The sequence below is a fragment of the Balaenoptera borealis genome (genome assembly GCF_965194805.1).
Source record: "Balaenoptera borealis genome assembly, chromosome: 1".
NCBI classification, from domain to species: domain Eukaryota; kingdom Metazoa; phylum Chordata; class Mammalia; order Artiodactyla; family Balaenopteridae; genus Balaenoptera; species Balaenoptera borealis.
This window is the reverse complement of record NC_138860.1, coordinates 62472739-62500542: the sequence shown is the minus strand read 5'-3', so window position 1 is coordinate 62500542 and position 27804 is coordinate 62472739. Positions and strand designations below refer to the sequence as shown.

The window sequence follows — 27804 nt, the reverse complement described above, 5'->3', positions numbered from 1 at the left end:
ACATACTTACCAAGCACCCACTGGGCTAGGTGCTGGAGGCAGAGTGCTGAGAGAAACTCACCTGGTCCTTGCCCTGCTGGCAGTTTATGCTGTTCTAGCTTGAGCTATGGCACATGTTACACTTAAAAACAGATCGTGTGTCCCTTTTCTTGTGTAGACTACCTTTCCCTAACTAGTCTGAATTATTTATTTACTCATTAAGCATTTATTGTGCATCTGTTAGGGTCAGGTACTGTTTTAAGCACTGGGGATAGAGTATTCAACAAAATATAGAGCTTACATTTAGTGTGAGCCCCTGCACAGCGGGCCCTGCATTTCCATAGTGTAACATGTCTAAATGGAGAAAACCTTCCCCACTCTTACTGCTCCAGACTGCTCTTGGCTTCTTTTGTTTCCCTCTGGGAAGAGATTGGGTTAAGCCATTCTTTCCCTCTGCATGTTTTTATAAACTAGAGCAGCAAAGGCTACATTCAAATTTCAAATTTCAGAAGATGATCATTATAAAGTAGTATAGCCTGCCTTATCACATATACGTTAAGTCCCCTCTTACACCCCCATTCTGTCACCAGATCGTTAGTTCTTCACTGACCCTGAGAACATTTTAATGAATAGGGGTTAGCATCCCATTGTTTTGTTTTGTTTTGTATTTGACTAATATCTTTAAAACTACAGGGCAGGGAGTTCCCTGGTGGCGCAGTGGTTGAGAGTCTGTCTGCCAAGGCAGGGGACATGGGTTCGAGCCCTGGTCCAGGGAGATCCCACATGCCACAGAGCAACTAAGCCCGTGAGCCACAACTACTGAGCCTGTGCTCTAGAGCCCACAAGCCAAAACTACTGAGCCTGCAAGCCACAACTACTAAAGCCTGCGCACCTAGAGCCCATGCTCCACAGCAAGAGAAGTCACCGCAATGAGAAGACCACGAATTGCAACAAAGAGTAGTTCCTGCTCACCGCAACTAGAGAAAGCCCCCGCACAGCAACAAAGACCCAACGCAGCCAAATAAATAAACAAACAAATAAATAAATAAAAACTACGGGGCAGTTAGAAATGTGAGTTTTAGTCATAGAATAGCCTTGTCAGTGAATTATTTGTGAATTGGGGAGAGTAAAGCAGGAACCAAAAAACCTACATGAATTCAATAGTACACCAACTGAGAAGTTTCAAAACAAAAACAAACAACTAAACAGATTCCTAGGCCCAAACCAAGCCCTTTTCAATTTGGGGTAGAATTCACAAATCCATTTATTTTATGAAGCTTCCTGGATACTTGTGGTGCAAACAGTCCAAAGCCTGACATTTAGAAACTACTGATATAGCCTTATTTGCCTGCAATGGAGAAGAAGGAAGTTTTGTTATAAACTTACACAATGCCACAAACTTGAATTGTTTATTTATGATGTGCCAGACACTCTGCTGGTCAATAGTGATACAAAAATGAGAAAGAGGCTCCCTTTCCTTAAGAAGCTCACAACCTCCCGAGGGGGAGAGACACATATATAAGTAGCAAATTGCAATACAGTATGGAAAATACAATAAGAAATATGTTCAAAGTGCTACAGAAACACAGCAGAAGAGGAATTAGTCATGCCTTGTGATTTGGGGGAGTTCTCACTGAAGAGGTGACATTGAATGATGAGTAGCATTTCTCCAGGTTAAAAAAAAAAGTCTTTTGGCTTTTATCTTATTAGTATTGAGAATTAATTGGATAGTATAAAGCACAGGTTGGAGCGATTTGCATACACTTTGGCAGTTGTATGGAGGATGAATTGGAGTGGAGAGGTATAAGGCACAGAGATTAGTTGGAAAGCTTTGGAAATAGCCCAGGAAGAGAAAGAGGCTGAACTACAGTAGGGAACAGAGGACAGGGAGATTCCAGTGTCAGTCTGAGGTAGACATGGTAGGACTTGTCAACTGAGTAAATGTAGAAGATGTGGCAACTGGTGAGGAAGGGAGCAAAGATAACTTTAAATGACGTGTGAATGAATTCGCTATTAACTAAATCACGGGTCAGGATCAGGATGAGGAAGATAGGGCACTAAAGTAGGAAAAAAAATGAATTTAGTATTAGACACTAAACTGAGTGTGAGTCCCCATATCCAAGTGGAATACACAGTTCTTGGAAATATGATTTTGGTGCTTATACGAGAGCTGAGGAATGGGATATAAAGTTGGTGATCATCAACATATAATGGACAGTCATGATATAACTCAGAGAGAAAAAGTTAACATTGGTTGAGTGTTTCCAATGAAAGAGGCACTATTCTAAGTTTTACACATAATCTAGTCATTTAAACCTTACAACCCTGTGAGTTAGGTACTATTATTTCCTCATTTTATAGAAGGTAAAGTAAAAGCATGGACAGGTTGAGTCACTTAATCAAGGTTACCCAGGTAGCAAGTGACAGGCCTAAGGGCTCAAACCTTGGTAGACTGATTACAGAGCCTATATACATAACCAGTTTGATAGACTGCATCTCATACAGAGGGAGAGAAAAAGAGGACTGGTTTTAAGGTGAGGCCAAACTCCCAGGAGTAATGTTAAAGGACTCCTTTCAAGCACAGCTAAATTCTGAACAGACTCTTAGCTTGAGGTTTGGAAGGAAGGAGGAAAATGAAACACTTTGGGTTAAATCTTTCACATACTTCAAAGCTTCTTGCCATTGGAGTCTAAACCCTTGAGGCCACCTGGCTTTGTGGTGAGATGCCCCATTTCCCCCTCCCCATTATTTGACCCATAGACGCTCTTACTTGCTCCAAGATCTTCATAAACAACGCTTCCAACTGCTTCTGCTTTCTCATGGTGCTCATCCTGGAAACCTCTCGTGAAATAGGGAACTGTATAAAGAATTATGAGAATATTGAGTATGGGCAAATAGCAGAGGGAACTACTAGTTGTATGACTCTGGCAATTCACTTTACTGTTCTGTGCCTTAAAATCCTCATGTGTTAGATAATCCATAACATCCCTTCCAGCTCTAATACTCTATGCCATTGAATCTAATAGATACAGGAAAGAACAAGGCACATTCTTGTCTTTGCATTGGCAGTCACCTGTGGGAGCAGAGTGATTTCGTGCCCTGGACTAGCTAGTACAGTATAGCTATGATGAGAAGGTGAGAAAAGAAATGAATCAGCAGGTGGCTATTTGGGTTTTCTTGAGTCTGGTACCAATATATCTCAGGAAGGTGGCTCATTCAAGGATTGGGAGCCATTTCCTTACCACCTGGATGCTCCAGATGAGAAAAGAAGAGGATAATAAAGGCCAAGGAGATGAAAAGTCATAAAGCATCAGGGAAGAGTGGTCACATCAACCCCTTCACTATTTCTCACAGGAGTCTAACATTAGCTAGTTACCTGCACATGGAAAATGTCATTAAGAAGACAATGGAACTTTTCATCCAGCAGTGACTTGACTTTATTTTGAAGGTTGGTCTGTCGTTCTTTATAATGTTTGCAAGTATCCAGACCTAGTACATTGGCCATGAGTATCTGGATGGTATAAAAATTTTGATGGAAGCTGATCTTAGTCAACGCAATAGCAATAGTCCTGTTTATAAGAAAGTCAAGAATCAGAGTTTTAAAATATATTTTTTGAAAACAGTAAAGGTTGAAGGAAAGCCCTGACTCTTCATATTCAGTTGTAATGACAGATTTCCCAAGCTATCTGGAAGCTGTTCTTTATTTGTGCTTCAGATACCCTCCCTTATTCCACTATGTTTCTAAGCTCTGTAAATGTATCCTAGCTATCCCCTCTTCTCTAGTCCTACCACCAATGCCTGGCTTCAGGCCCTCACACTCTCACCTATACTCCCTAACAGCATACTACTACCCCTGTCTAGCACCAAGACTCTCTGAATGCATCACCTTTATGGAAGCCTGAAGCACCTAGATAGATGCAAGTCTAGGCTAAGTCTAGACTCCTTCATGTGACATATAAGCCTTTCCAAGGCCTCATTGTCATTTCTTGCCACTCTCTGCCCAGCAGTCTACCCTCCACCAGCAACAAACCGGTGAGTGTTCCCTGCACATCCAACTGTTCCTTCTGTTTATGCCTTTGCTTCCCTCGGCCTGGAGTGTTATCACTTCTCACAGTCCCTCCTAATCCCTCATTTCCTGTTCATTTATAAATCTCAGCTCAGGAGTAACCTCCTGGAAATCTTCCCTGATGCCCTCAGGTTGGATGACATACCGCTCTTTCTCGTAGCTTTTACAGTACTCTATTGCGTGCTTCTATCAGTGTCCTCACCACATTCTATTTTTACTGTCATCTCTCTTTCCTTCTCTTTTGCGAGAACTCCTTGAGGGTAGGGATCAGATATTATTCGTCTTCAAGGCTTTGCAACTTGTTATGGATTGATTTATGCACCCCTCCCGCCCCACCAATTCATATGCTGAAGTCTTAGCCCTCACAATGTGACCTTATTTGGGAATAGGGTCATTGCAGATGTAAGTAGGTAAGTTAAGATGAGGCCATACTGGAATAGGGTGGGCCCCTAATCCAATATGACTGTCTCTTTATAGGAAGGGGAAATTTCGGGGATTCCCTGGCGGTCCAGTGTTTAGGACTCCGTGCTTTCACTGGTGTGGCCCAGGTTCAATCCCTGGTCAGGGAACTAAGATCCCGCAAGCCACGCAGTGGGAAAAAAAAAAGAAGAGGGACATTTTTGGGCACAGACAGCACACATGGAGAACATCATGTGAAGATGGAGGCAGAGACTGGGGTGATGCTTCTACAAGCCAATGAACACCAATGACTGCCAGCAAGCCACCAGAAGCTAGGAAAGAGGCACAGAACAGATTGTCCCTCACAGCTGATGGAAGGAACCAACTTTACGACACCTGGATCTTGGACTTCTACCCTCTTGTACACTGAGACAATATACTTTTGTTGCTTAAGCCACCTAGCTTGTGGTGCTTTGTCATGGTAGCTCTAGCAAACTAACACAGCACTTAGTTCCTGGAACATAGCAGGTACTCAGTAAGTGATGGAATAAATGAGTGTCTTCTGGTTATTTTGAATTATCCCCTCAGCAATGTTAAAGGTATTTTAAAACTAGTCTTTCTCAGGCCTGACATTAAAAAAGAGTAGAAACACAGTTAAAAATAAGATTAATCAGAATGTTCCCCTTAAAGCCTTTAGGTTAGATGGTGAAAGGATGTGAGACACCATTACCATTGTCTTGGTCATCATCACTGTTATTGAATACCATACCGTCCACCTCCATGAGATGGGTTGTCCCAAAGAGAGCCCTCATGACATTCCTTATACGAAAAGAGACCAACAGCATGAGGTAAGTACATCAGCTCTGCCTTCCGAAGGAAAATCCAGAGGCCTTTCATTCTCTAACCATACTCTCAGGGCTCAGTGGTTTGAACTAGTGATTCCCTGTCGGCCACATGGATAAACTTACATATTTGTTCTGCAAACCCAATCTATCCTCAACATTTATACCAGTTGTTCTCAAACTGTGCATTAGGAAACTTAAAAATATCAATGTCCAAGCCTGTCCTGGCATTAAATCAGGATCTCCAGGGGTCAACCCATCTTCCATTTTCTCAGTTAGATATGTTTATCATTAATTATTTATCTAGCACAAGGGGCATGACACCCAATAATAACTGATAGATTGTGGATAGTTTACATAAGGCAACTTATATAAAGGAGAGGAACATTGAAACAAAGGAAACTCTTAAGGATGTCAGGATTCTCTGGATTCACAAAAAAATGGTCATTGCAAGACACTCACCTGTGGTTCTCACCTTGGGCCAGGTACTCAATTTCCACTAGTATCTGGCTTTTTCCATATCCCGATAATCCTTCGTACATCAGGACTCGGCTGCAGTTAGATATCAAAAATTCCTTCATAGTACACATGAAGTATTTGATCTCCTTATCGCGTCCTGTTATTTTCATTTTTTAAAAAGGGAGCAAACCCAATCAACATAAAATAGTCTAGAAACATAAAAAAGCACATAGTGATACAGCTTCTAAGAATACCCTTGGAATTTCCATGGCATTGTTCATGGAGTTTCTTGAGGTCCTGTGCACTTTAAAATTTTTAAAAATCTTTCTCTAGAACTTTCCAGTTAACAGTGTGGTTTTACAGTTTTGTTTTGTTTTGGTTTGGTTTGGTTTTTTTTGATTCCCACAAGCTGTGAGGGAAAGGATTCTTATAATGCTCATTATGATGTCCATTTAATTTTAGTGTAGAAAACTGAGATTTGCTTAAATTATACAACCAGGAATTAAACCAGAGCTATCTGACCCTAATGCTTGTTTTCTTTTCCTTTTTCTGTAACACACTAGAAGTAACTATAGATTATTACATTAGGAAATCAACTTATTAAAGTTAAGGTTCCCATGTTGAAAAATATGGATAAAATTTTTTTATTTCTGATTCTGTGAAGGAAACTTGCTCTTTGTAAATGAGAAATTATACTTATCTCAGGGCTACTAAAAGTATTAACAGTGATAAAAAAATTCAATTTGCTTTAAAAAACTCATATGTAGATTAATTCTATCATAAGAACAACCTAAATTCTTAGTAAAAGTAAATTATAGGTTTTTTTCCTTATTATAAAACTAATGCATGCTCACTGTAGAAAATATAGAAAACTTAAAAAAGGAAAAGAAGAAAATAAAAGTCCTCTTGGGTTACAACACTATCACTCTTATTTTTCTTATGTGTTTTTAAATATGTGTAACAGGATGCCCTGACTGAAATCTGAAACTCAGCCTACAGTCTTTGAAACCTGGGTGGATAGGAAGGAGTTGGCAGAACGGTAATTTCTGTCAAAAGAGCTGGAGACCAAATCAGGGTTGACTCTTCCTTCTTTGCTGGACAGATCACCGTGGAGGGCCCATTCTGTTTTCCATTGATAGAGTAAATACATACCTAGATGTTAGCTAAAGTCTATTGAAAACCAAGACCACTACTCTAAGTTTAGATGTTTTATACGAAGAAGCTAAGTGTTTATTTGGTAATGTAAATTTCTGGGTAAGATTTCGTGAGAATTACTCTGCAGACCATATTGCTTCTTTTAGGTGAAACATGTCCTTTCTGAAAACACATTTGAATTTCAATTTTGTGAGATGTGTAGTATTGTTCTTTGGCCTAAAGCTTACACAGGAACTTAGAAGATAAGGCCCAGAAGGCTGCAGAGCAGAATCTTCTAGCTGTTTTATGTTCTATTTGTATAGAACACATACAGGTAAGAACTTACTGATTGTCTTTTTAGTTGGATTCTAAAATGAGGTTAACTCAACTTGCCTTGAAGTATGCATACCTTGTTTCTATTTGAACAAGGCCCTAATATCTGAGACTGTTGTATGCATTTTTGACCCTAAAAGAACACTTTTTGTTCATCTTAGTTTTGTTATCAGTTAGCATATACAATTTCATTTACAGGCGCTCTTGTAAAAGAAGGGTATTTCCCATACGCCTAACCTCTGACAGTCTGTTTTTGGTTACAGCTTTAAGGAAAGATATGTGAGCCTGATCTTTACCTTATACTGGTGAAATCAGGGCAAAAAGGCAAGTAGAGAGAATTCCCTGGCAGTCCAGTGGTTAGGACTCTGCGCTTTCAATGCTGAGGGCCTGGGTTTGATCCCTGTTCAGGGAACTAAGGTCTCACAAGCCGCTCAGCAGCAGCCGAAAAAGAAAACAAAACAAAACACACACACAGGGCTTCCCTGGTGGCGCAGTGGTTGAGAATCTGCCTGCCAATGCAGGGGACATGGGTTCGAGCCCTGGTCTGGGAAGGTCCCACATGCCGTGGAGCAACTAGGTCCGTGAGCCACAATGAATGAGCCTGCGCGTCTGGAGCCTGTGCTCCGCAACAAGAGAGGCCGCGATAGTGAGAGGCCCGCGCACCAAGATGAAGAGTGGCCCCCACTTGCTGCAACTAGAGAAAGCCCTTGCACAGAAACGAAGACCCAACACAGCCATAAATAAATTAATTAATTAATTTTAAAAAAATTAAAAAAAAAAAACCACACACACAGAAAACAAACAAACAAAGGCAACTAGACCAGACTGAGAAATATATGCATATTGTAGCAATGTATTCTAATATGTCTGTCATACTGAGTCCTCAATTTTGTAGAAAGGGTGTTAGGACTTCCATTTACTGTCAGTCATTATCACAACAAGCATATCCTAGGATGAAAAGTTAGGCCTCGAAGGAGGGTGAGAGTGGGCATTCCTTCTCCTTTCTAGCCTTCAAGAGTTTGGGGATCTGGACTTATAAGAAGTGATGTGCTTGCAGACTCTGAAAACTACCTGAATGCACTGAAAGTTAGGCATTGCTGCTGGCTCAAGTGCTCTTTGAAGTTCTGGAACTGTTGCCTTCTTTTATGCTCTGCTGACATCAAGATTCTGTCCTAATATTCCCCCAACGTGTGGGACAGAACCTCTTCTCAATTGCCCTAACACAGTTATGACCGAGATTTAATTTATAATGATACTTTTAGGGATGTTCACGTCTAACAGAAGGAAATTACAAGTGTTACTTGAAATGGCTGCCTTCAGAATCCACAGGCCAATCTTCATGTGGGTCTCTTCTCTACCTCATTTTATGTCTACTTCCCTGTATAGTCTTGAGTTAGCTTTCTTATGATAGGGTTCCTCTCACCAAGAATCACAAAAACATCACTGCCAGAGGGATCATAGCTCTAAATGTAAAAGGTAAAACAAAATTTCTGGAAGAGAATCTAGAAAAATATCTTCATGACTTTTGGGTGAGGAAAGATTTCTCAAGCAGTATACAAAAGCACTAATTATAAAGACAAAGATTGATAAATTGGATTTCATTAAAATAAAAAATTGTGTTCATTAAATACATAATAAATACATATAAATAGAGTAAATAGAGTAAATAAATAATAGAGTAAATACATATAAATAGAGTAAATACATAATAGAGTAAAAAGGCAAGCACAGAATGGGAAAAGTTACATACAGTAAAAACAAATAGACCCATTTTCAGAATATATAAATAATTCCAACAGATCTATAAAAAAATACAATCCAATTGAAAAATAGACAAAAGATTTGTACAGACACTTTATAAAAGATGATTTCCAAATGGCCAATAAATATTTGGAAAAGGTGCTCAACCACATCAGGGAAATACAGATGGAAACCATGGTGAGATACCACTATAAACCCAACAGAATTATTTAAATTATAAAGACTGAGAAAACTATCTACCAAAATTGTACCCTTTGCCCCAACAGTATCACTCCTATATATATACTCAACAGCAGAAATGCATACATATGTTCACCATAAGACTTGTACAGAAATCTTTATGGCAGTATTATTCATAAGAACCCAAAATGGAAACAACTCAAATGTTGTACAAAAGCAGAATGAATACATTGTTATATATTTATAAAAGGGAATATAGTCATCCCTCTGTATCCACAGGAGATTGGTTCCAGGACCCTCGGGGATATCAAAATCTGAGGATGCTCAAGTCCCTTATATAAAATGGTGTAGTATTTGCATATAACCTAAACACATCCTCCTGTATACTTTAACTCATCTCTAGATTAATTATAATAGCAAATACAATGTAAATGCTATGTAAATAGTTGCCGGTGTGCAGCAAATTCAAGTTTTGCTTTTGGGAATTTTCTGGAATTAAAAAAAATTTTCTTTGGGCTTCCCTGGTGGCGCAGTGGTTAAGAATCCACCTGCTAATGCAGGGGACACAGATTTGAGCCCTGGTCCGGGAAGATCCCACATGCCGCAGAGCAACTAAGCCCGTGCACCACAACTACTGAGCCTGTGTGACACAACTACTGAAGCCCACGTGCCTAGAGCCTGTGCTCCGCAACAACAGAAGCCACCGCAATGAGAAGCCCGCCCACCACAAGGAAGAGTAGCCCTCGCTCACCGCAACTAGAGAAAGCCCGTGCGCAACAACAAAGAGCCGACGCAGCCAAAAATAAATAAATTTAAAAAAAAAAATTTTTTTTTTTGATTTGTGGTTGTTTGAATCCATGGATGCACACCCTGCAGATACAGAGGGCCAACTGTACTACACAGCAATGAAAATGGATGAATTATAGCTACATCCAACAATATGGATGAATTTCATAACGTAATGTTGATTTAAAGAAGGCTTACGTAATTACACAATATATGATTTCATTCATATAAATTTTAAGAACAGGCCTAAGTAATTTAGGGTGTTAGAAATCTTTGGGTAAAGGGAGAGGGATAAAGCATGTGAGGGTTTCCAGAGTACTGTTATTTTTCTATTTCTTGGCCTGGATGGTGATTATACATTCATTTTGTGATAATTCATTAAGCTGAAGACTTATCATTGGTGTACATTTCTGTATGTTTTGTTATAGTTCAATAAAGAGGTTTAAGAATCAAGGCTCACTACCTACCTAGCAAAGGGTAACCCTCATTTCTGTTGCAGATGAGGTATGCCATCCCAAACATGCTGAAGAGAAGGAAAGAAAAGATGTTAGCATCAAAACAGGGAAATACTGAGAGCCAGAGGGACTAGTTCTTAGTTCCCAGAAAGCCTCCTTTTCAGTCTCTAACAGTAATCTATCCCCTGTTATCAAGGGGTCTATCAAGGGGTGCAGATGCCAAAAGGAAGGGAAAGGAGAAGTTCTTACCTGGTAATAGAGTCTCCAAACAATTTAGGTAGCTGCCTTTACCACAGCACCTGGTACGTTGTTCAAAAAATGCTTGTTGAGTCTGCATTGGTAGAACTGACCCTTTTCTAGGGAAACCAGACACTCAGTATGGGACCCAATAAAGTTAGATGTGTTATATTGTCTCACAGCATGGAAAGATTCTACCAGTTGCTCAAACAATGATCGTTCACCTTTGTGGAACACATGCTATGTGCCTGGCAGTTTCAAGTGCTGTACATGTATCATTTTCTTTACTCCTGACAAAAACCTTATTAAGAAGGTATTATTATTATTATGTCCATTTTACAAATGAGAAAATTGAGGTACAGAGAATTTAACTTGAACAAGATCCCATGGCTAGTGGTGACAGAGGATAGTGACAGAGTCAGTATCTAAAACTAGGCCAGGGGTATATGCTTGCCCACTGCATAATATCATCTCTTGAAGGGGCCTTTTTAGACAAATGGCTCATTCCCTTGTTTATACTATCATACTACCTTGTTATGCCTCTGTTGTAGCACATACCAAAGTTTCCTATGTAATATACAGCTCATTTTGTGTATGTTGTCTTCCCCATTAGATTTCAGGACAGGAACCAGGCCCTGTTCATATTTGTATGTGTATTTCTATAGTCTCTTATTTGCAGAAATGGTATAGAGAAACCATAAAGAGGGCAGGCTTTGGGATCAGATAGTCCTGGTAGTTTCAGAAGCAGTAGATAGTTTCTGTGGTAGACTGACTGCATTAAAGGCGCCACGTCTTCATCCCTACTTGTACCTATGCCCTTTGCTATGTACTGTACCTTTGCAGTGTCCTCCCACTCTGGGCTCAGACTTGTGAATGTTTTGGCCAGTGGGATGTTAGCAAACATGACATAGAGGCTTGAAAAATGCTTGCTCTCTCTTGATCTTCTGATATTGCCATGACTACATGCCTGGGTTAGCCCAATATAAGATGAGACATGTAGAGTCAAACTGTCCCAGTTATGTCAGCCAAAATTCCCAGTTATCCCACCTGAGGTCATCCTGGATCAGCCAACAACCTGTTGAACCCCAGGCATGTGAACAAGCCTAGGCAAGATCATCCAAATCCGCCAAGATCAGCTGAACCCCACATATTCATGAGATAAGTAAAAATTTACTGTTGTATACAACTGAGGTTTTGTGGTTGGCTATAATGCAGCATTATTGTGGCATTTTGAACCTTGGCTCAATTGTTTACTAGATTTATGGCTATGGACAAGTCATTTAACATCTCAGAGTCTCAGTTTTTAAATTTATAAAATAGAGTTAATAATAGTTTGTTTCTACCTAATATAGTTGATATTGAGGTAAAGTGCCTAATATTTAATAAGGGCTCACAAAAATTATTATTCATTCATTTATTCGAACAGCATTTTATTGATGATCTACACATGCCAAGAACAGTGCTGAGCCTTGGGAATACAAAGATGAATAATAAAAACTCCTTGAACCAATTATAGCCCCGATTCTGTTATCTGACCCTTTAAGACCCAGATTCTAGCTTGCTAGTATAAAGAATAATACCTTTTCACTTTCCATCCACCAAGCACTACTATATAAAGCTTTCCATGCTGTTCATTCATTTATTCGTCATTACTGATGCCTACCATGCATTGGGGATATAAGAATGAACAAGAAATAATCACTATCTTCAAAAAGTTCCCAGTGTAGGAGGTGAAAAGGCACATCGAGTCTGTGATTGTGATGAGCGTAATGAATATTCTAATGTGCTATAGAGTTACACAGAGGAGGAAACAGCTAAACTGTCTGAGCTGGGGTTGGGTAGCTTCCAAAGGCAGCTTCAGAGAGGGGGAGATCCTTGAGCTGGATTTCAAAAACTGACTGTGTTAGCATACGGTATTTGTTTTTCTCTTTCTGACTTACTTCACTCTGTATGACAGACTCTAGGTCCATCCACCTCACTACAAATTTCATATGGAATCTAAAAAAAAAAGAAAATGGTTCTGATGAACCTAGGGGCAGGACAGGAATAAAGACGCAGATGCAGAGAATGGACTTGAGGACATGGGGAGTGGGGAGGGTAAGCTGGGACGAAGTGAGAGAGTGGCATGGACATATATACACTACCAAATGTAAAATAGATAGCTAGTGGGAAGCAGCTGCATAGCACAGGGAGATCAGCTCCAGCTTTGTGACCACCTAGAGGGGTGGGATAGGGAGGGTGGGAGGGAGACGCAAGAGGGAGGGGGATATGGGGATATAGGTATGCATATAGCTGATTCACTACGTTATACAGCAGAAACTAACACAACATTGTAAAGCAATTATACTCCAATAAAGATGTTAAAAAAAAAATGACTGTGGTTTTCCTAGGAGACTGGGGATGGAATGAGTGAAAGGGAGGATAATCCGCTTAGAAGCACCCCCCCCCCCCGGCCCCCCACCCAGAGGAAATGGCACAGGAGGAGATGAGGTAGGAAAGGCAGATGGTTACTTTGTATGTCATTGCAAGGAATTTGAAAATTATCATGAAAATGATTGGAAGATACTGAGGGGTTTTAAGCCCCAATGTGAGAGCAAGTTGGGCTTTGAGGGAAAGTATTTCTCTAAACACCTAGAGGAGGAGCAATCCTTGTCAATGCCTGGACACACAGTTGACGTGATCAGTAGTTAATGGTTTGGTGATTGGGTCCATCTGGGTCCAAATAGATACTCGAATGAGGGGATTCTCTGTTCTCTTTACACAACCTTTGAAGAATTACCCTCATAGTCTCAGAACTGAGGGAAGAACGGGATCTTCCACCGTGCTATACTATCAGCAGGATAGAGGAAGATGAAGGAATTTGAAATCTGGGCCTTGGTCTGGGAAGGAATAGATTTTAATTTCATGAGCTGGCTTTGAATCTGAACTGGGTGACCTTTCGTTTTGCTATCATAATTGTCCCACTTCTTTACTAAAAAGTACTGCAAGATTAATGCCCCACACTCACACTTTCCCATTAAGGCCCAAACACTGATACACTGGTCCAGAATCTGCAACACCTTTCATGACTTTCTTTGGAAGCTCTTTAAAAAAGTAGGCTGGTAGGTTGCTGCCATTGTAGGTGACGGAGTCACAGGTCACGATTCCTGGGTAGTACATCATCATCCTGGCAGCTATGTTGACTTTCTGACCAATGACTATAATGGGAAGGAGAGAGAAAGGCAAAGAGCCGGGAGAAAACAGCCATTGAACTGAGTGTAATCTGAGGCATACTGTCCCCAAACGGCATTGTTACCCTCTACTCCCTTTGCCTCTCATGGATGACACAGCAATCTCACCTTCAACTACCCAGATTCAGCCAATGGCTATTTTAGAATATATAGGGAGTTAACTCATTTAGCCACCTGGGAGGCCAAGGGGACGATCTGCTCAGGGATAGCAGGACCCTGAATATGGAGAGGATTCTGTTAATTGGGATGGTGGACAGGGCCTGAGGGCCCTCAGATGAGGTATACTTGGTCTTCTGCTACAAGAGAGATAAGCACAAGCTTGGGCCTGGAACAGTGATCTTCAATTGGGTCTGCATGTTCCTGTGTATGAGCCTTCATTTAATTTTTTAAGAGTGAGTAAATGGGGCTGGAAGGAGTGTGTGTGTAGGATTAGTTTAGGGGATATTGTAAGAGGTAATACACTTTAGTGCACAGAGTCTGAAACCAGGTTATGCAGGTTTGGATCTCAGCTCTACCTCTAACTACTATGTGTAAATTACTTGGGCAAAATACTTGAACTCTTCCATGCCTCAGTTTTCTAATCTGTAAAATGGGGTTGATAATAGTACCTCTCTCAGAGGGTAGTTTATGAAGATTAATGAGTTAATACACATAAAGAACTTTGAGAAGTGCTGGGCTGCTAGTAAGCCCTCAGTTAATAATACTACTAATTAGGTATTAAATGTTGCACTTTGACATAAACTTGAATATTCCTGATTAAGATATTCATTTTTTAAAAACAGTTTATTATGGGGAAATTTGACCATACAATAAAGCATGGTATCATGAATCTATATACCCATCACCCAGTCCCCAAAACCATTAACCCATGGCCAATCCCGCTCCATCCCCATTCCCATCCACTCTCCACCCTGTATTATTTTGAAGAAAATCTCAGATGTCGTATCATTTCAGACATAACTATTTCAGTTTTACATGTATTCAGTATTTTAGATGTATTATTTCTGAACATTTAAAACCGTAATAGGATTGAAGAGGAAAGAGCAGTGAAATCTTGAGATAACACCTACTTACTATTTCCTTTTGAGATTAGTACTATTTATCAGTAATGCCAATATTCGTAATTTTTAAGAAGCAGTCCTGGGGCTCCCCTGGTGGCGCAGTGGTTAAGAATCTGCCTGCCAATTCAGGGGACAGGGGTTCGAGACCTGGTGCAGGAAGATCCCACATGCCACGGAGCAACTAAGCCCGTGCGCCACAACTACTGAGCCTGTGCTCTAGAGCCCGCAAGCCAGAGCTACTGAGTCCACGCGCCTAGAGCCTGTGCTCCGCAACAAGAGAAGCCACCGCAATGAGAAGCCCGTGCACCACAACGAAGATCCAAAGCAGCCAAAAATAAATAAATTAATTAAAAAAAAAAAAAGAAGCAGTCCTAACCTATCCCAAGAATTAAGAGGAGTAACTGTTTAATGTGAACAGAAAATTAACATAAAGGCCCATCGTCCCACGAGCTTATGGTCCCCCATGGCTCCCCTCCAATGGCTGCATATTTCTTATACTCAATCACAGCCCCAGAAATGCATATTTGCAATCATTGAGTTGTCAAGAGGCAAAGCTATATGGCTTGGTTCCATCTGGAAGACTGTAAACTTTCTGAAGGCAGGGCCCACGTCTCACTTATTTTTGTCCTTCCTCCCACCAAGCCCAGTGGCAAGGCACAGTGTTTGCTGAAAGGAAGATGGAGATAAGTTAGCCCAGCACACCTGTGTACTCGTGCCTCACAGAGTGTCCAACGATTCCGCAGAAGACAATCCCGCTGGCCACGCCGATGGAAACAGTGCTGGCTCCGGGCAGAAAGAGAGTTGTGAGGAAAGAGGCAAAGACAATGAGCACAGAGAAGGCAGGGAGGGTGGGGACAAGGTGATGAATGGGATGGGGGAGGGGTGGGAAAGGATTTTCAAGAAATAACTCTCTTCCCTTTGTAGTTAGGTTAGGGCAATTGTACATGGCCTGGCGATGTAAAGGAGGGGCAGTTTTGGACAGAGAACTAAGTTCTTAGAAGTGATCACTCAGTTCACTTTTCTGCTATTTTTAAGTATTCATCTGAGCTATTTTTCTGGAAAATAAGCTCATCACCCCAAATGGACTTTCAATATAGAATGACTTTGAGTAAACAATTTTAACTATCTTTTGTGATTGCTAGAAAGAACAAGGTCATTGTTTTGAAAGGAAGTAACTCCGTGTGTGGCATCAAAAGCTAACTTTGCTAATGCATCCATATGACTAGAGGCTGAGAAGGTGGGATATTTAGGGCAAGGGGTGGTACCTGTTAGAGTAGACCAGAGTGGGCCGCAAGTAGGGTCACTGGGGTGCTCAGTCTGGGGGAGCTTGAGGGCACTGGGCTCTTGGACAGCCGGGGTTGAGGATGGTAAACATTATCTTGACAGTTTTACTCACTGGATCATCTTGAGGCCAGATCAATATATAAATTTCCAACCCAAGGACTTACTTTATCTCCTAGTTATTAAAAATCAACTCAGGTCTCCAACATAGTTGGGAGTGAGACCTCTACCAGAAAGTAAGCCAGAGTAGAGAGAGACAACTCAGTTAGACTCTCTCTGGTACATCTGGACTTTTTAGGAGTATCTTTTCTCCACCTGGCCTTGACCATCTCCCGTCTGACTGCGTCAGGGCTGGGTTTGCTCACCCTACCTGTACATTAGGTGAGTAATGAATGCAGACATAAGGGCACCCAGGCAAGGACAGCCTTCTCCTGCCTTCCTCTTCCCTGACACTTGTCCTATCTCCCCATATCCTACAACAGGGTCAGGGACCAGACGAAATCAGGGTCTGGAAACACTCACTGGATCTTGTGGACCTGAGAGCAGAAGTCAAATATATCCACAGCACTTTCCAAGGCATGAGTGACCTCATCAGGTGCCTTTTCCCCGGGAAAACCAAAGACACAGAGAAAGGAGCAGCCCTGTGAGGGAGAGAATCAGCAAACACAGCTGGTGGACAGTCAGCTTTAAACTGGACCAGCTAGATGGCCCAGTGGAGGGTGGGCAGCAATTTTCACTCTCTGAAACAAATTTCATCATGATTTCTCTCACACCCATTTTATTTTTAGCAAACTTCATGTAACTTCTAGTGCATCATCAACAGTAGGGCTTGAGTCTGAGAGGGGCTTGATTTTGCTCCAGAGATAGTGGGTTGTACTGAGCTATTTGTGTGCACCCTCCTCTACTCTCTCCTGTGGCCAAGGTCTTGGGCTGCAAGGTACTAAGTTGAAGGCCAAGAAGCAGCACAGAGCAAAAGGTACCAGCTCTGGAATCAGAAAATCTGTGTTCTCAGGCCACTTCTCAAGTGTAGAAACTTGGACAAGTCAATTACACTCTATGAACTTCAGTTTATGAATCTGAAAATGGGTATGACCTAGACTTGCTGAGGTTGGTTTGGCTACTGAAAATATTAATATATTATGTATACATATTCACACATATATACACATATACCTTATAAACTCTACAGTTGTTTTCAGATATTGTTATTATTCATTTTTCTTAAGGATAAAGGCTTAAGCTGGGAGTGGTTTTTCTCGCAAAAAGTTAACTCTTTCAAGCAGAGAGTAAACTCTAAAACTTGGCATTTTTACTACCAGTCCCTTAAAAAATGATCTCAGACGCTGTTTTCTGTAAGAAAAGGGCCTAATGAATAAAGCCCAATGAGTTAAAAATTTGAGTCTATGTACGTCATATCCTGATAAAATGCAAAAGAACAGTAAAATGCCTCCATTTCTTCAACTCTCTCCAAAAAGAAGCTGACCAAGAATCAAATCCTAATTGGCGCTGGGTTCTGTTGGGATGTGCGAGGGGATCCCTGAATCCAGGTCTGTGAAGAGACTAGAGGGCAGCCCCTTTGGGGCCACTGGTGGGTCTGCTTTGCCTGGAAATTCTGCCTAGTGGCTTGGGAAGGTCTCACGCTGGCAGTGAGACTAGCATCTCTCATCTGCTTAGTGCTGACGTGAACTAGGCATTGCAACAAGCGCTTCACACTTATATTTTTTAAAACTTCCAACAATCATTTGAGGCAAATACTATCCCCATTTAAATAATATCCCTATTTTTATTCAGGAACAAACTAAGTCTCAGAGAAGTTCAATGACTTGCTAAGGTCACACAGCTGGGAATCGTTGGAGCCAGGAACTGTCTCTCCAGGAACTGTCTGGAGTGTCTGTTAGACACTGAAGACTGTTCTCTTAGGTTCTATGCTCTTTTCTGATGATACTCATGAATGAATATGGAAGAAAGTACCAGAGCACACTGTGCTGGAGGGCCCCACTCCCTCAGAAGCACAGAGTTTATTTTTCCTACAAAGAATTTGTTCTTTCTGCCTGGTTCTGGGACAACGTGTGTGAGTTACCCATCTCTGCAGCCCTAGCTTGCAGTGGCTATGAAATGCTCAATAAGTGCTTACTGAATGAGTGAATGAATGAGTGTGGGGCAGTAATTGAGTGCCCTGCTCTTAAGATACAGAAACACCTGAGATGGGGAGTCAATTCTCAGGAGCACTTCTGTGATAATTTTTATCACATCATTTTTCTCTGAATTGAGTAAGAGCAGATTGAAAACACTGAGAGCTAGATGTGACACCCACCACCACACCCACCCCAACTGATTAAGAAACTGAAAGGGGAACGGGAAGTGTACATATGGCAGGTGGAGGTTATTGGAAGTTACAGCTTCTGGGGTATGACAGTTACTAGAAACCTGACCTAAAATCTCTGGGAGATGCGTTATACCCTGGGTTGCAGATATACGTATGTATCGTAAAAGCTAGTTGAACACAGTGGTTAAGAGCACAGACGAAGAAGGTACATTACCTGGGTTAGAATCCCAGTCCCCCATTTAATCTCATCTTGTCTCAGTATCCTCATCTCTCCCTAAACCTCCTCATCTGTAAATTGGAGACAATAAGAACAGTACCTACCTCTTAGAGTAGTCATGAGGAGAAATGAGTAAAATATGTAAAGTGTGGAGAACAATGCCTGGCACATAGTGAGTGCCATATCCACCATGTAAGCTGTAATTATAACTATGAATAAAGACTGATAGTTCTAGGTTAAAGGTGTCTATTCCCTCCCTCTCCCCCATGTCCATAGACACAAATGCTAACCTTAAATTATTGGTAGGTACCCACACCTTTAGTGGGAAATTTACCTTGTCAAACATGAAGACTTTGTTGATTTGGCCTCGGAAGACCCTCAGGACAGAATTAATGTGCACGCAGGCATCCTGGATGGCTGAGCCTATGACTTCTGCTTTGTCTTGTTCCTTAAACATCAGGTTCACAAACACGATCGTCACTGGGCGAAGCTCAGACAAATAGCCCCGAAGCTGTTTGTCATCAATCTGCAGTTTAGAGGGAAGCTTTCCTTAACATGTGTCCTTGGCAGTGGATCTTTCCTCCCAATATCACCCCTACACCCAAAATTATCACTGGGATAGAACTAGCCTTTTGAGATTCTCTAGGGAAGCTGAAGTTATCAAAGTTGGGAGGTACAACACAGAAGAGGCAACCCAAAGTAAAAAAGATGGAAATGGAATGGCCTTTCAAAATCTCTTCCAATGGGAACCTACACACCTGCTCATTTTTGGCCAGACACCACTCCCTTGCCCCATCTGCTATCTCCCTCATGCCAATATGAGCCATCACAATAAAAAAAGGACTGCTGTTCTTTTGGCTCCCTTACAATGTAGGAATAAGAATAGCATGCTATGTAATTCAACCTTATATTTTCATAGTAAGGTACCTTCCAGAATATTTTCATATTCTATGCTATTTTATCCTCAAATGAAATAAAATCAGCATTATTATCCCCATTTTACTAATTAGATAACTGAGAGATGGAGAAATAACATAATTTTCCCAAGTCACATGGGGAAACAGTAGCAAACAAAAATGCAAATCTACAGACTTCTAGTCCAACATTCCATTTATAACATTCCCCTGCCTCTTGGGGTGGTATATTTCATTCAGCTCCCATCTTTTCTCTAAGTCTATCCACAACAGGCACAGGGAAAGGAAAGGAGGGTGTTCCCAGATTCTCCCTGCCTATATCATCAGCCCTGAATTTTGTTAGATTAACTGCATAGCAAACCAATGGGGGAGAATCACTGCATTTTTTTCTCCCCCAAAGAGCACAAAAGTGTCAAATTCTCCATTGGCTATATGAAACACATCTTCTGGATGAAAGAGAAAATTGTGTATAGGGAATCTTGCAGCCAGTTGTGTATAGGGAATCTTGCAGGCTGAGACAGTCCTGGTTTCATGTAATTTGAGACTTTTCATAAAAGATAATTTAATAATTTCTAACTCACCAATATGATAATTTTCTCTGATTTTTCAAATGAATTTCTTCAATAAGTGTCAATAATTAATATTAAATACATAATTTTAAATATGTTAAATAAATAAATTAATTAAATAATTAAAATTTTATTCTATCAGGCCATGTGTTCTGAGTTTTGGTTTGGAAAATGCAACCACATCTCTGTTCTTTTTTTTTTTTTAAACTTATCTTTCTATTATATGCCTACAACTCTCTGTTTTGTTTTACTTTGAATTTTTAGGGGTGCTTTTTATTTTTTTAATTATTATTATTTTTTACATTTATTTTATTTATTTATTTTTGGCTGCGTTGGGTTTTCATTGCTGCGCTTGGGCTTTCTCTAGTTGCGGCAAGGGCTACTCTTTGCTGCAGTGCATGGGTTTCTCATTGTGGTGGCTTCTCTTTGCTGCAGAGCACAGGCTCTAGGCGTCCGGGCTTCAGTAGTTGTAGCACGCACGCTCAGTAGTTGTGGCTTGTGGGCTCTAGAGCGCAGGTTCAGTAGTTATGGCACACAGGCTAAGTTGCTCCGCGGCATGTGGGATCTTCCCGGACCAGGGATCGAACCCGTGTCCCCTGCATTGGCAGGTGGATTCTTAACCACTGCGCCACCAGGGAAGTCCCCACATCTCTGTTCTTGAAGTGCAGGGACAGGCCTTGGTAAAGCTGTAAAAGGTTTCTCATTTGCCTCCTTTCAGCCCCCTTAGCTGTTATATCTTCAGCTGGTGTTCGTCATTCCTACCCACAATTTTCACAGTGACTCACGGAGTCTTACATATCCCATTCCTGTAGACCTTGCTCTCAGCTGGTAGCAGCTGAAGAAGCATAATGTGTTATATCTCCTAGAGGGAGGCAGGGGAAGAGGGGGTGGCTCTCTTGAGCTTCAAAAACCTTGAAGAGTCAAACAATTGCAGGCACTAAAGGCAACGTTTCTAAATTGAGCAGAATGTGGAGGGGTGCATTCTGGTAGCTCTTCAACCCACACTGTGAAGGCAGCTGCCCACTGATCAGGCTTGTCCTACAAAGATTTCCTCTAGGGCACAACTGCATTTTGATGGGATTAAGAATTAAAACAGCCATATATTAGAGGCAGTGTATAGCCTGTGCAAAAAATGTAGGGTTCAGAGAGAACAGGGTTCAAATCCTAGCCACATTTCCTACTTTACAACCTCAGGAATGTTCATGGTATCCTTCTGGGTCTCAGTTTTCTCACATATAAGGGATAAAGATATCTGCCAAGGATTGTGAAGAATAAATATATGAAAGGGTAGAGGGACTTCCCTGGTGGTGCAGTGGATAGGACTCCGAGCTCCCAGCTCAGGGGGCCTGGGTTCAATCCCTGGTCAGGGAATTAGATCCCATGTGCATGCTGCAACTAAGAGTTCACATGCCACAACTAAGCAGCCCGCCTGCCACAACTAAGACCCGGTGCAACCAAAAAAATAAATATTAAAAAAAAAAAGGTGAACCAGTTGGCTATAAATGTAGTTCAAATATATGTAGGCTATAAAAAAAAAAAAAGAAAGAAAGAAAGAGTAGAGTATCTGGCATATGATGAGTGCTCAGAAACAGTTATAACTTGCACAGATTAATGCATTTGAGAGAACCTAAATCTAAGCAAATGCAAAGGGAAAACTTTGGGGGTTGGAGGTAGTTCTGAGAGTTCTAATTATCTGTATTAACTTTCAAAGCTTAAGATCCAATTCAAGTGACTTAAGAGAAACAGTATCATTCACTTGATGTCTTTCTGCTATGTGGCCTATAGAAAGGGTAACCATATGTTCTTATATACTTGGGACAGTTTCAGTTTGCCCAGTTGTGTAAGGCAACACAGTCCTAGTTTACGCCTGTTGTCACAGTGTAATTATGAATAATGCCCCTTTAACTCTTAAAAGCATCCTGATGTGAACAATAAACTTTTCAGTCACCTAGACATGGAGAATGTCAGCCCCACCTCTTTTTACTTCAATGAAACATTTTACAAGCTACTGATTTTCTTGATCTTAACAGGTGTCCAAGATCCCTGACACCCCAAAAGCCAATAAATTAAAACATGAAAATACCTGTTTCAATATGCTTTCCATCACATACTTTTGTAGGGACAACTCCAGTTCAGGATCGGACTCCAGCATGCAAGCAAGCCTCAGGAGGTCTAAGAGGGCAGAAGGAGGGGCAGGCTCAGAAAGGGAAGCTTGGCTCTGCAGTGCTAGAGAGAGGCACCTCCCAGTCCCCATTCCCTTGGGCAGTGGTCTTCACTGTTCATTCAGGACACTCTGGGCTACCTAGTGGCCAAATAGGGCCAAGGGAAATCCAATGAGAAGTTCTCAGAAGTTGCGGGTTTCCCAAAATTCAGTGGCGTGTAGCTCAAAACCCTGTTCTAATTGTCATCACTCTTCAGAACTTAAGGAGACTTTCACCTCCATACTTGAGCTAAAAGTCTTGCCACAGGTGATGGGAATGGAGAGATGAGGGAATGCCAATGGAGGACAATGGTGACAGAATGTAGGGGATGACAGAGTTGAAAGAGCAGCACAAATAAGATTCAGGACACTGGCTTCTGATCTCAGGTTTGATACCAACTCACTGTGTGACTCTGGACAAGTCACTTCACTGCCTTGGTTGACTCCTACTTCCTTGTCCAGGGAAAAAAAGCACTGGGGTTTCATTATCTCTATGGTTCTCGTTACTATAATGGTTGATAGTTCCATACTCTAAAATAGACTGATAGTAGGTGGTAAGAATGAGCTTGAAGAAATCAAAAAATGAGGGAGAAAGAAAGGATGATAGGCTTTTAGCAGGGAATAAAATAATGATAATGTGAAAAAAAATAGTTGAAAAACAACAATGGAGTCTGAAAGGGATACAAATTAAGAAGAAAATTTAATTTTAAAGTCTTTATGGAATATATTCAAAACCTAGTATATTTAAAACACCATGCTAGGCACTGTGTGGGGAAAAAAAGTCATTAGGAAACTTGGACTTTTTCCTGGAGGCACTGACTTATGGACATTCACGTATAATATTTTTAGAAAATTTAAATAGAAAAAAGGCCAAATGGGCTAAAAGATTATAAAGACCAGAGAGATTCAGAGGAGGCAGGGACCTAGACAAACTGGTTTAATCTGAAAAGGGTTCAAAGGAGAACTAGGAATTTTACTCAATCTTAAATGACTTATAGCTTTTTACTAGAAGGATTGAGGAGGGCATTCCTAGCAGAGGGAACCAAGTTGGTTGAAGTCAAGAATGAGCACAGTATGTTACTCTAGCCTGGCTGGAGCCCCATGTGAATATTGGAGATTAACAAGAAGTGACACTAAATAGACTGTGGAAAAAGGCAAAGAGCTCAGGAAGAGAGTTGGAGTTGTAAAGGTCTAGACCATTACGGTGGCAATGGTTATGGAGACAAAACCTATAAAGAATTTGGCTGGTTTTTGTTTCTGGTACCTGAGAGTAACTTCTAAATCTTTGGGATTTCCCAGTTAATAGGATTGTCTCTGTTATTCACTGTGGGCCCTTTGGACCATACCTAAATTTATGCTAATGAGATGATTCAGGATAGGGGTCTATCTGGAAAGACCAAGCATGTGATAAGAGGGTTGGGGCTTTGAGCCAGGTGATTAGAGCCTGACCTCCAGGACTTCTGAGGAGGGAATGGGGACTGGAGATTTAGTTCAATTGCAAGGCCAATGATTCAATCAACATGCCTACTTAATTAAACACCAATAAAATCTCTGAACCCCCAAAAGCTTGGGTGAGCTTCCCTGGTTGGTAATCATACCTTGATGTGCAGGGAGAGTGATGTGTCCTGAGGATACAGAAGCTTCATGTTTGGGACTCTCCCAGACCTCACCCTATGTGTCTAGAGATAAATACAACACTGGTCTTCATTTGTATCCTTTACAATAAAGCCATAATTATAAGCATAGCACTTTCCTGAGTTCTGTGAGTTATAGTGAATATTGAACTATAGTGAATTATTTATTGAACCTGCGAGCATTTTGGGAACCCTTGGATCTGTAGCCAATTGGTCAGAAATGCAGGTGGCCTGGTGATCTCAGAGCTTGCAGCTGGTGTCTGAAATAAGGAGAGTCTTATGGAGGACTCCACCTATCTATGCTAACTCCAGGTACTTAGCACCAGAATTGCATTGCAGTATTGCAGTGACCAAAATAAGGCCAGAAGAAGCTCTTTATTGAAGGCATCATTAAGATCTAGGAGTTGGGATGGGATACAACTCAAGGAGTGTCACCAGACTTTCTCCATCTTTGGAGCTTTTGGGTTCTTGGCCTTTCCTGGTCAATTTTCCTACAGTTCCCCTCAGTGTCCCTCCCACCCCATTACCTACTGCAGTTTTGTAAAATTACAGTCTACTATTTGTGATGTTCAAAATATTCAAGACCTACACATAAATGATGAGAAAGAAAATTGATTCAAAGATGTTTCTGAAGTTTCTAGTTTGGATGAAGAAATGGTTTTTAGGGAAAGATAAGTAGCATAGAATTTAGACAATGTTGAAATAAATTTCTAGGCCCAAGATGGAGCTGTTCCCTGCCCAGGGTGCCATGTCAGCAAACCAAGACTTAGATAACACTTGTTTCCCTGTAAATGCTCCCCTTAACCAGAAATGCAATAATCTAGTCAGCCAATCCCCAAATGCCAAGCCAACTCTGGGTCTTCTCACCCCAAACAAGACTAACTATATGACCCCAGCCAATCAGATATTTTTCATTTGTCTCTTCCTTTATTCTTTATCCTATAAAATCTTCTTGCCCTCTGCACCATTTTGCAGAAGACTGTCTACTTCATGAAGTGTTAAAGTTTGTTTTGTATCACCTAAATTGTCCTGCTTTCTTCACTCTAGTCCCAACCCTGTGGAGTCATGGGGAAATCCAGCATAGATGAATGGTTCCACAAAAGGTGGGTAGAGAAGACCAGACAGTCAAGGACAGATCCCTGAAATCATCAACATTTAAGGAATAGAAAGGGCACTGAAAATGGGTAGTTTGAGGGGTAAAAGCAAAACTAGGAAAGAATATTCTTGAAAGCAAAGAAAGAGGAGAAGGTAGTATCCAGAAAAAGAGAGTAATCTAAAGCCAAGCACCCAGTATGAGGCCTGAAGAGAGGTCAGCTGGTTTGGTAAGTTGATGGTTATTAGTGGCCTTGACATAAACAGTCTCAGTAGACAGGAGAAATGGACAGAAGCTAGATGGCAGGGGCTCAAGACTGACAACTAGGTGAACACATGCCCCCTCACCTCTGAGGTGCATGTAATCAATGCTTCTTAGGTGAATAAATAAATGAGAGGATAGAAGAAGAGGCAGAGACATATAGATTACTATTCTGAGAAGTTCGGTGGTGAAGGTTAGAAGGGAAAAGTAGGGTTCATAGAAGTTTTATTTTTTTCTTTTATCATGGAAAAGACTTGCAAATGTTTGGACAATGAGAGAAGGAGTCATTGCCAAGGGAGAGGTAGAGGACCTGAGGAAGGTTGTGGGGAATGGGAAGGAGGTCCCTTTTGTGTGCTGCGGGGACTGGGAGCTGTAATGAGGAGGCCAATTACTTGTAATGGAGCCCCTGGCATTGGTATAAGACCCTACTGACCAATTGTAGAGGCAAGGGCTTTTGTCTATAGAGGGTACTTACTTTTGTGGTCACTAGAAGGATAATAATCCATGAAAGCCATACACTTTGTGAAAAATTCGTCAAAGTTAAAAGAAGCTGGTGGTTTTAAGAAATTAACCTAAATTGAAAAAAAAAAGAGAGAGAGAGAAGTTTTTGGTTATTCTGAGGGCTGTCTGGTCCTTTGAATGTAATTTCTCAACAGAAAGGGCAGGGTGTATGCTTTTGAATATCCAGGACATGATAAACAGAGACAGGCATACTTAAACAATGAAGAGATTTATCTGCATGTGACTACATTAAAAATATCTCCGATTGGCCATTAAAATCTCAATCTTTGGTATATACACAGAAGGCCATTCCAAGGGGCTGACCTGTATACTTTTCCAGTCTTAGAACTTTCTTCTTCTTTTTCTTATTCTTTTATAATATTTTAATTCAAATAAAGCCTGGTTAAACTGTACATCATTTCTTTCTTACAAGCGTAAAAAGACAAAGGGTGCTAATGCCCCAAAAAGGTATCAGGAAGAGCACCAGTAATAAGATTCATATCAAGATCATGAACCCCAAGATATGATACATGGAGAATGACACAGCCTCATTTCTGTGACATTCTTGCCCCCCCAAATGGATAACCTTAGTCCAATAATGAGACATTATCAGGCAAAACCAGACAGAGGGACATACACTAAAATAACTGATTAATGCTCTTCTTACATGTCAAGGTCATAAAAGACAAGGAAAAACTAAAAAACTGTTTTAGAGATTGCAGGAGGCTAAGTAAAAATAACAAAATGTGGTGTGAGATCACGGATAGAATCCTGGAACACTCCACCAAGGACTTCAGTGGGAAAACAGGTGAAATCCAAATAAGGCCTTTAATTAGTGAGTAGTATTGCACCGATGTTAATTTTCAGGTTTTGACTATTGCACTCTGGTTATGAAGAATGCTAACATTGGGAAAGCTGGGTAAGGGATATAGGGAAACACTCGTATTATTTTTGAACTTTCTTGTGAGTCTAAAATTAATTTAAAAATTAAAAACAATTTTTAAAGGTATAAGGAATGATTTAAGAAGATGGGGAATGGGGGGCATTGCTATCAGCCAGCTAGGTCATGCAGCTGGGATGTGTATTACTGGGAGAGTGAGTGGGGGAGGGCTGTGAGGGTTGTAGACTGAAGAATACCTAGTACATTGTGTGTTGGGGGGGTGAGGGGGCTCTCATCTTTGCCTGCAATTCCATGTGTTCACTATCTTTTCTTTCCGTCTGCCAAACAGTCTCATTCCTGGGTCATCTAGCAGCACAGCTCTGCCCCCTTTCTCTAATTGGCTATATCCCAAGGACAGTTCTGCTTATAGTTGGTCTTCAACTTAACTACAGTGCTTTCTACTAGGCAGGGCCACAGGAAAAGTCTCTTCCTTCACTAATCTTTGCTGCCCTGGCTCATTTCCAATCCTCAACCTCGGTGATTCCTCACCCTGAGTTAGGAGAGTGTTGAGTAGAGAACCTGAAGGCCAATGACAGCCATCAAAACTACAACCCTCTGCTCCTAGGGAATAGCCAGGAGACTCTTCCTTTCATTAAGCAAGGGCACTAGTCCCCCCAAAGGCCTCCATACCCAAATTTCACATCCTTAGTTACCACGGAGAAGCCTGATCATTTCCTCTTGAACTCACCAGCCTTGGTTCCTCCCAGAGGAGGTGTTCTGGACAATACTTTATTTATTTATTTATTTGGCTGTGTTGGGTCCTCGTTGCTACGCACAGGCTTTCCTCTAGTTGCAGGGAGCGGGGGCTACTCTTCATTGTGGTGCACGGGCTTCTCATTGAGGTGGCTTCTCTTGTTGCAGAGCACGGGCTCTAGGCGCCTGGGCTTCAGTAGTTGTGGCATGCAGGCTCAGTAGTTGTGGCTCACGGGCTTAGTTGCTCTGTGGC

General features: G+C 41.2%; 1 protein-coding gene across 1 annotated transcript in view; it reads right to left on the bottom strand.

Moving 5' to 3' along the window:
- The window catches only part of ADCY10 (adenylate cyclase 10), a 106484-nt gene that overhangs the window by 67245 nt on the left and 11435 nt on the right, over positions 1-27804 (bottom strand). The window contains exons 7-16 of the mRNA XM_082361222.1: positions 25893-25989; positions 22313-22401; positions 19081-19272; positions 16726-16844; positions 15625-15701; positions 13639-13828; positions 10407-10462; positions 5749-5902; positions 3356-3548; positions 2750-2836 (exon numbers count right to left, since the gene is read on the bottom strand). Coding sequence (XP_082217348.1) covers positions 2750-2836; positions 3356-3548; positions 5749-5902; positions 10407-10462; positions 13639-13828; positions 15625-15701; positions 16726-16844; positions 19081-19272; positions 22313-22401; positions 25893-25989 — 1254 coding nt within the window. The remainder of the gene's footprint in view (positions 1-2749; positions 2837-3355; positions 3549-5748; positions 5903-10406; positions 10463-13638; positions 13829-15624; positions 15702-16725; positions 16845-19080; positions 19273-22312; positions 22402-25892; positions 25990-27804) is intronic.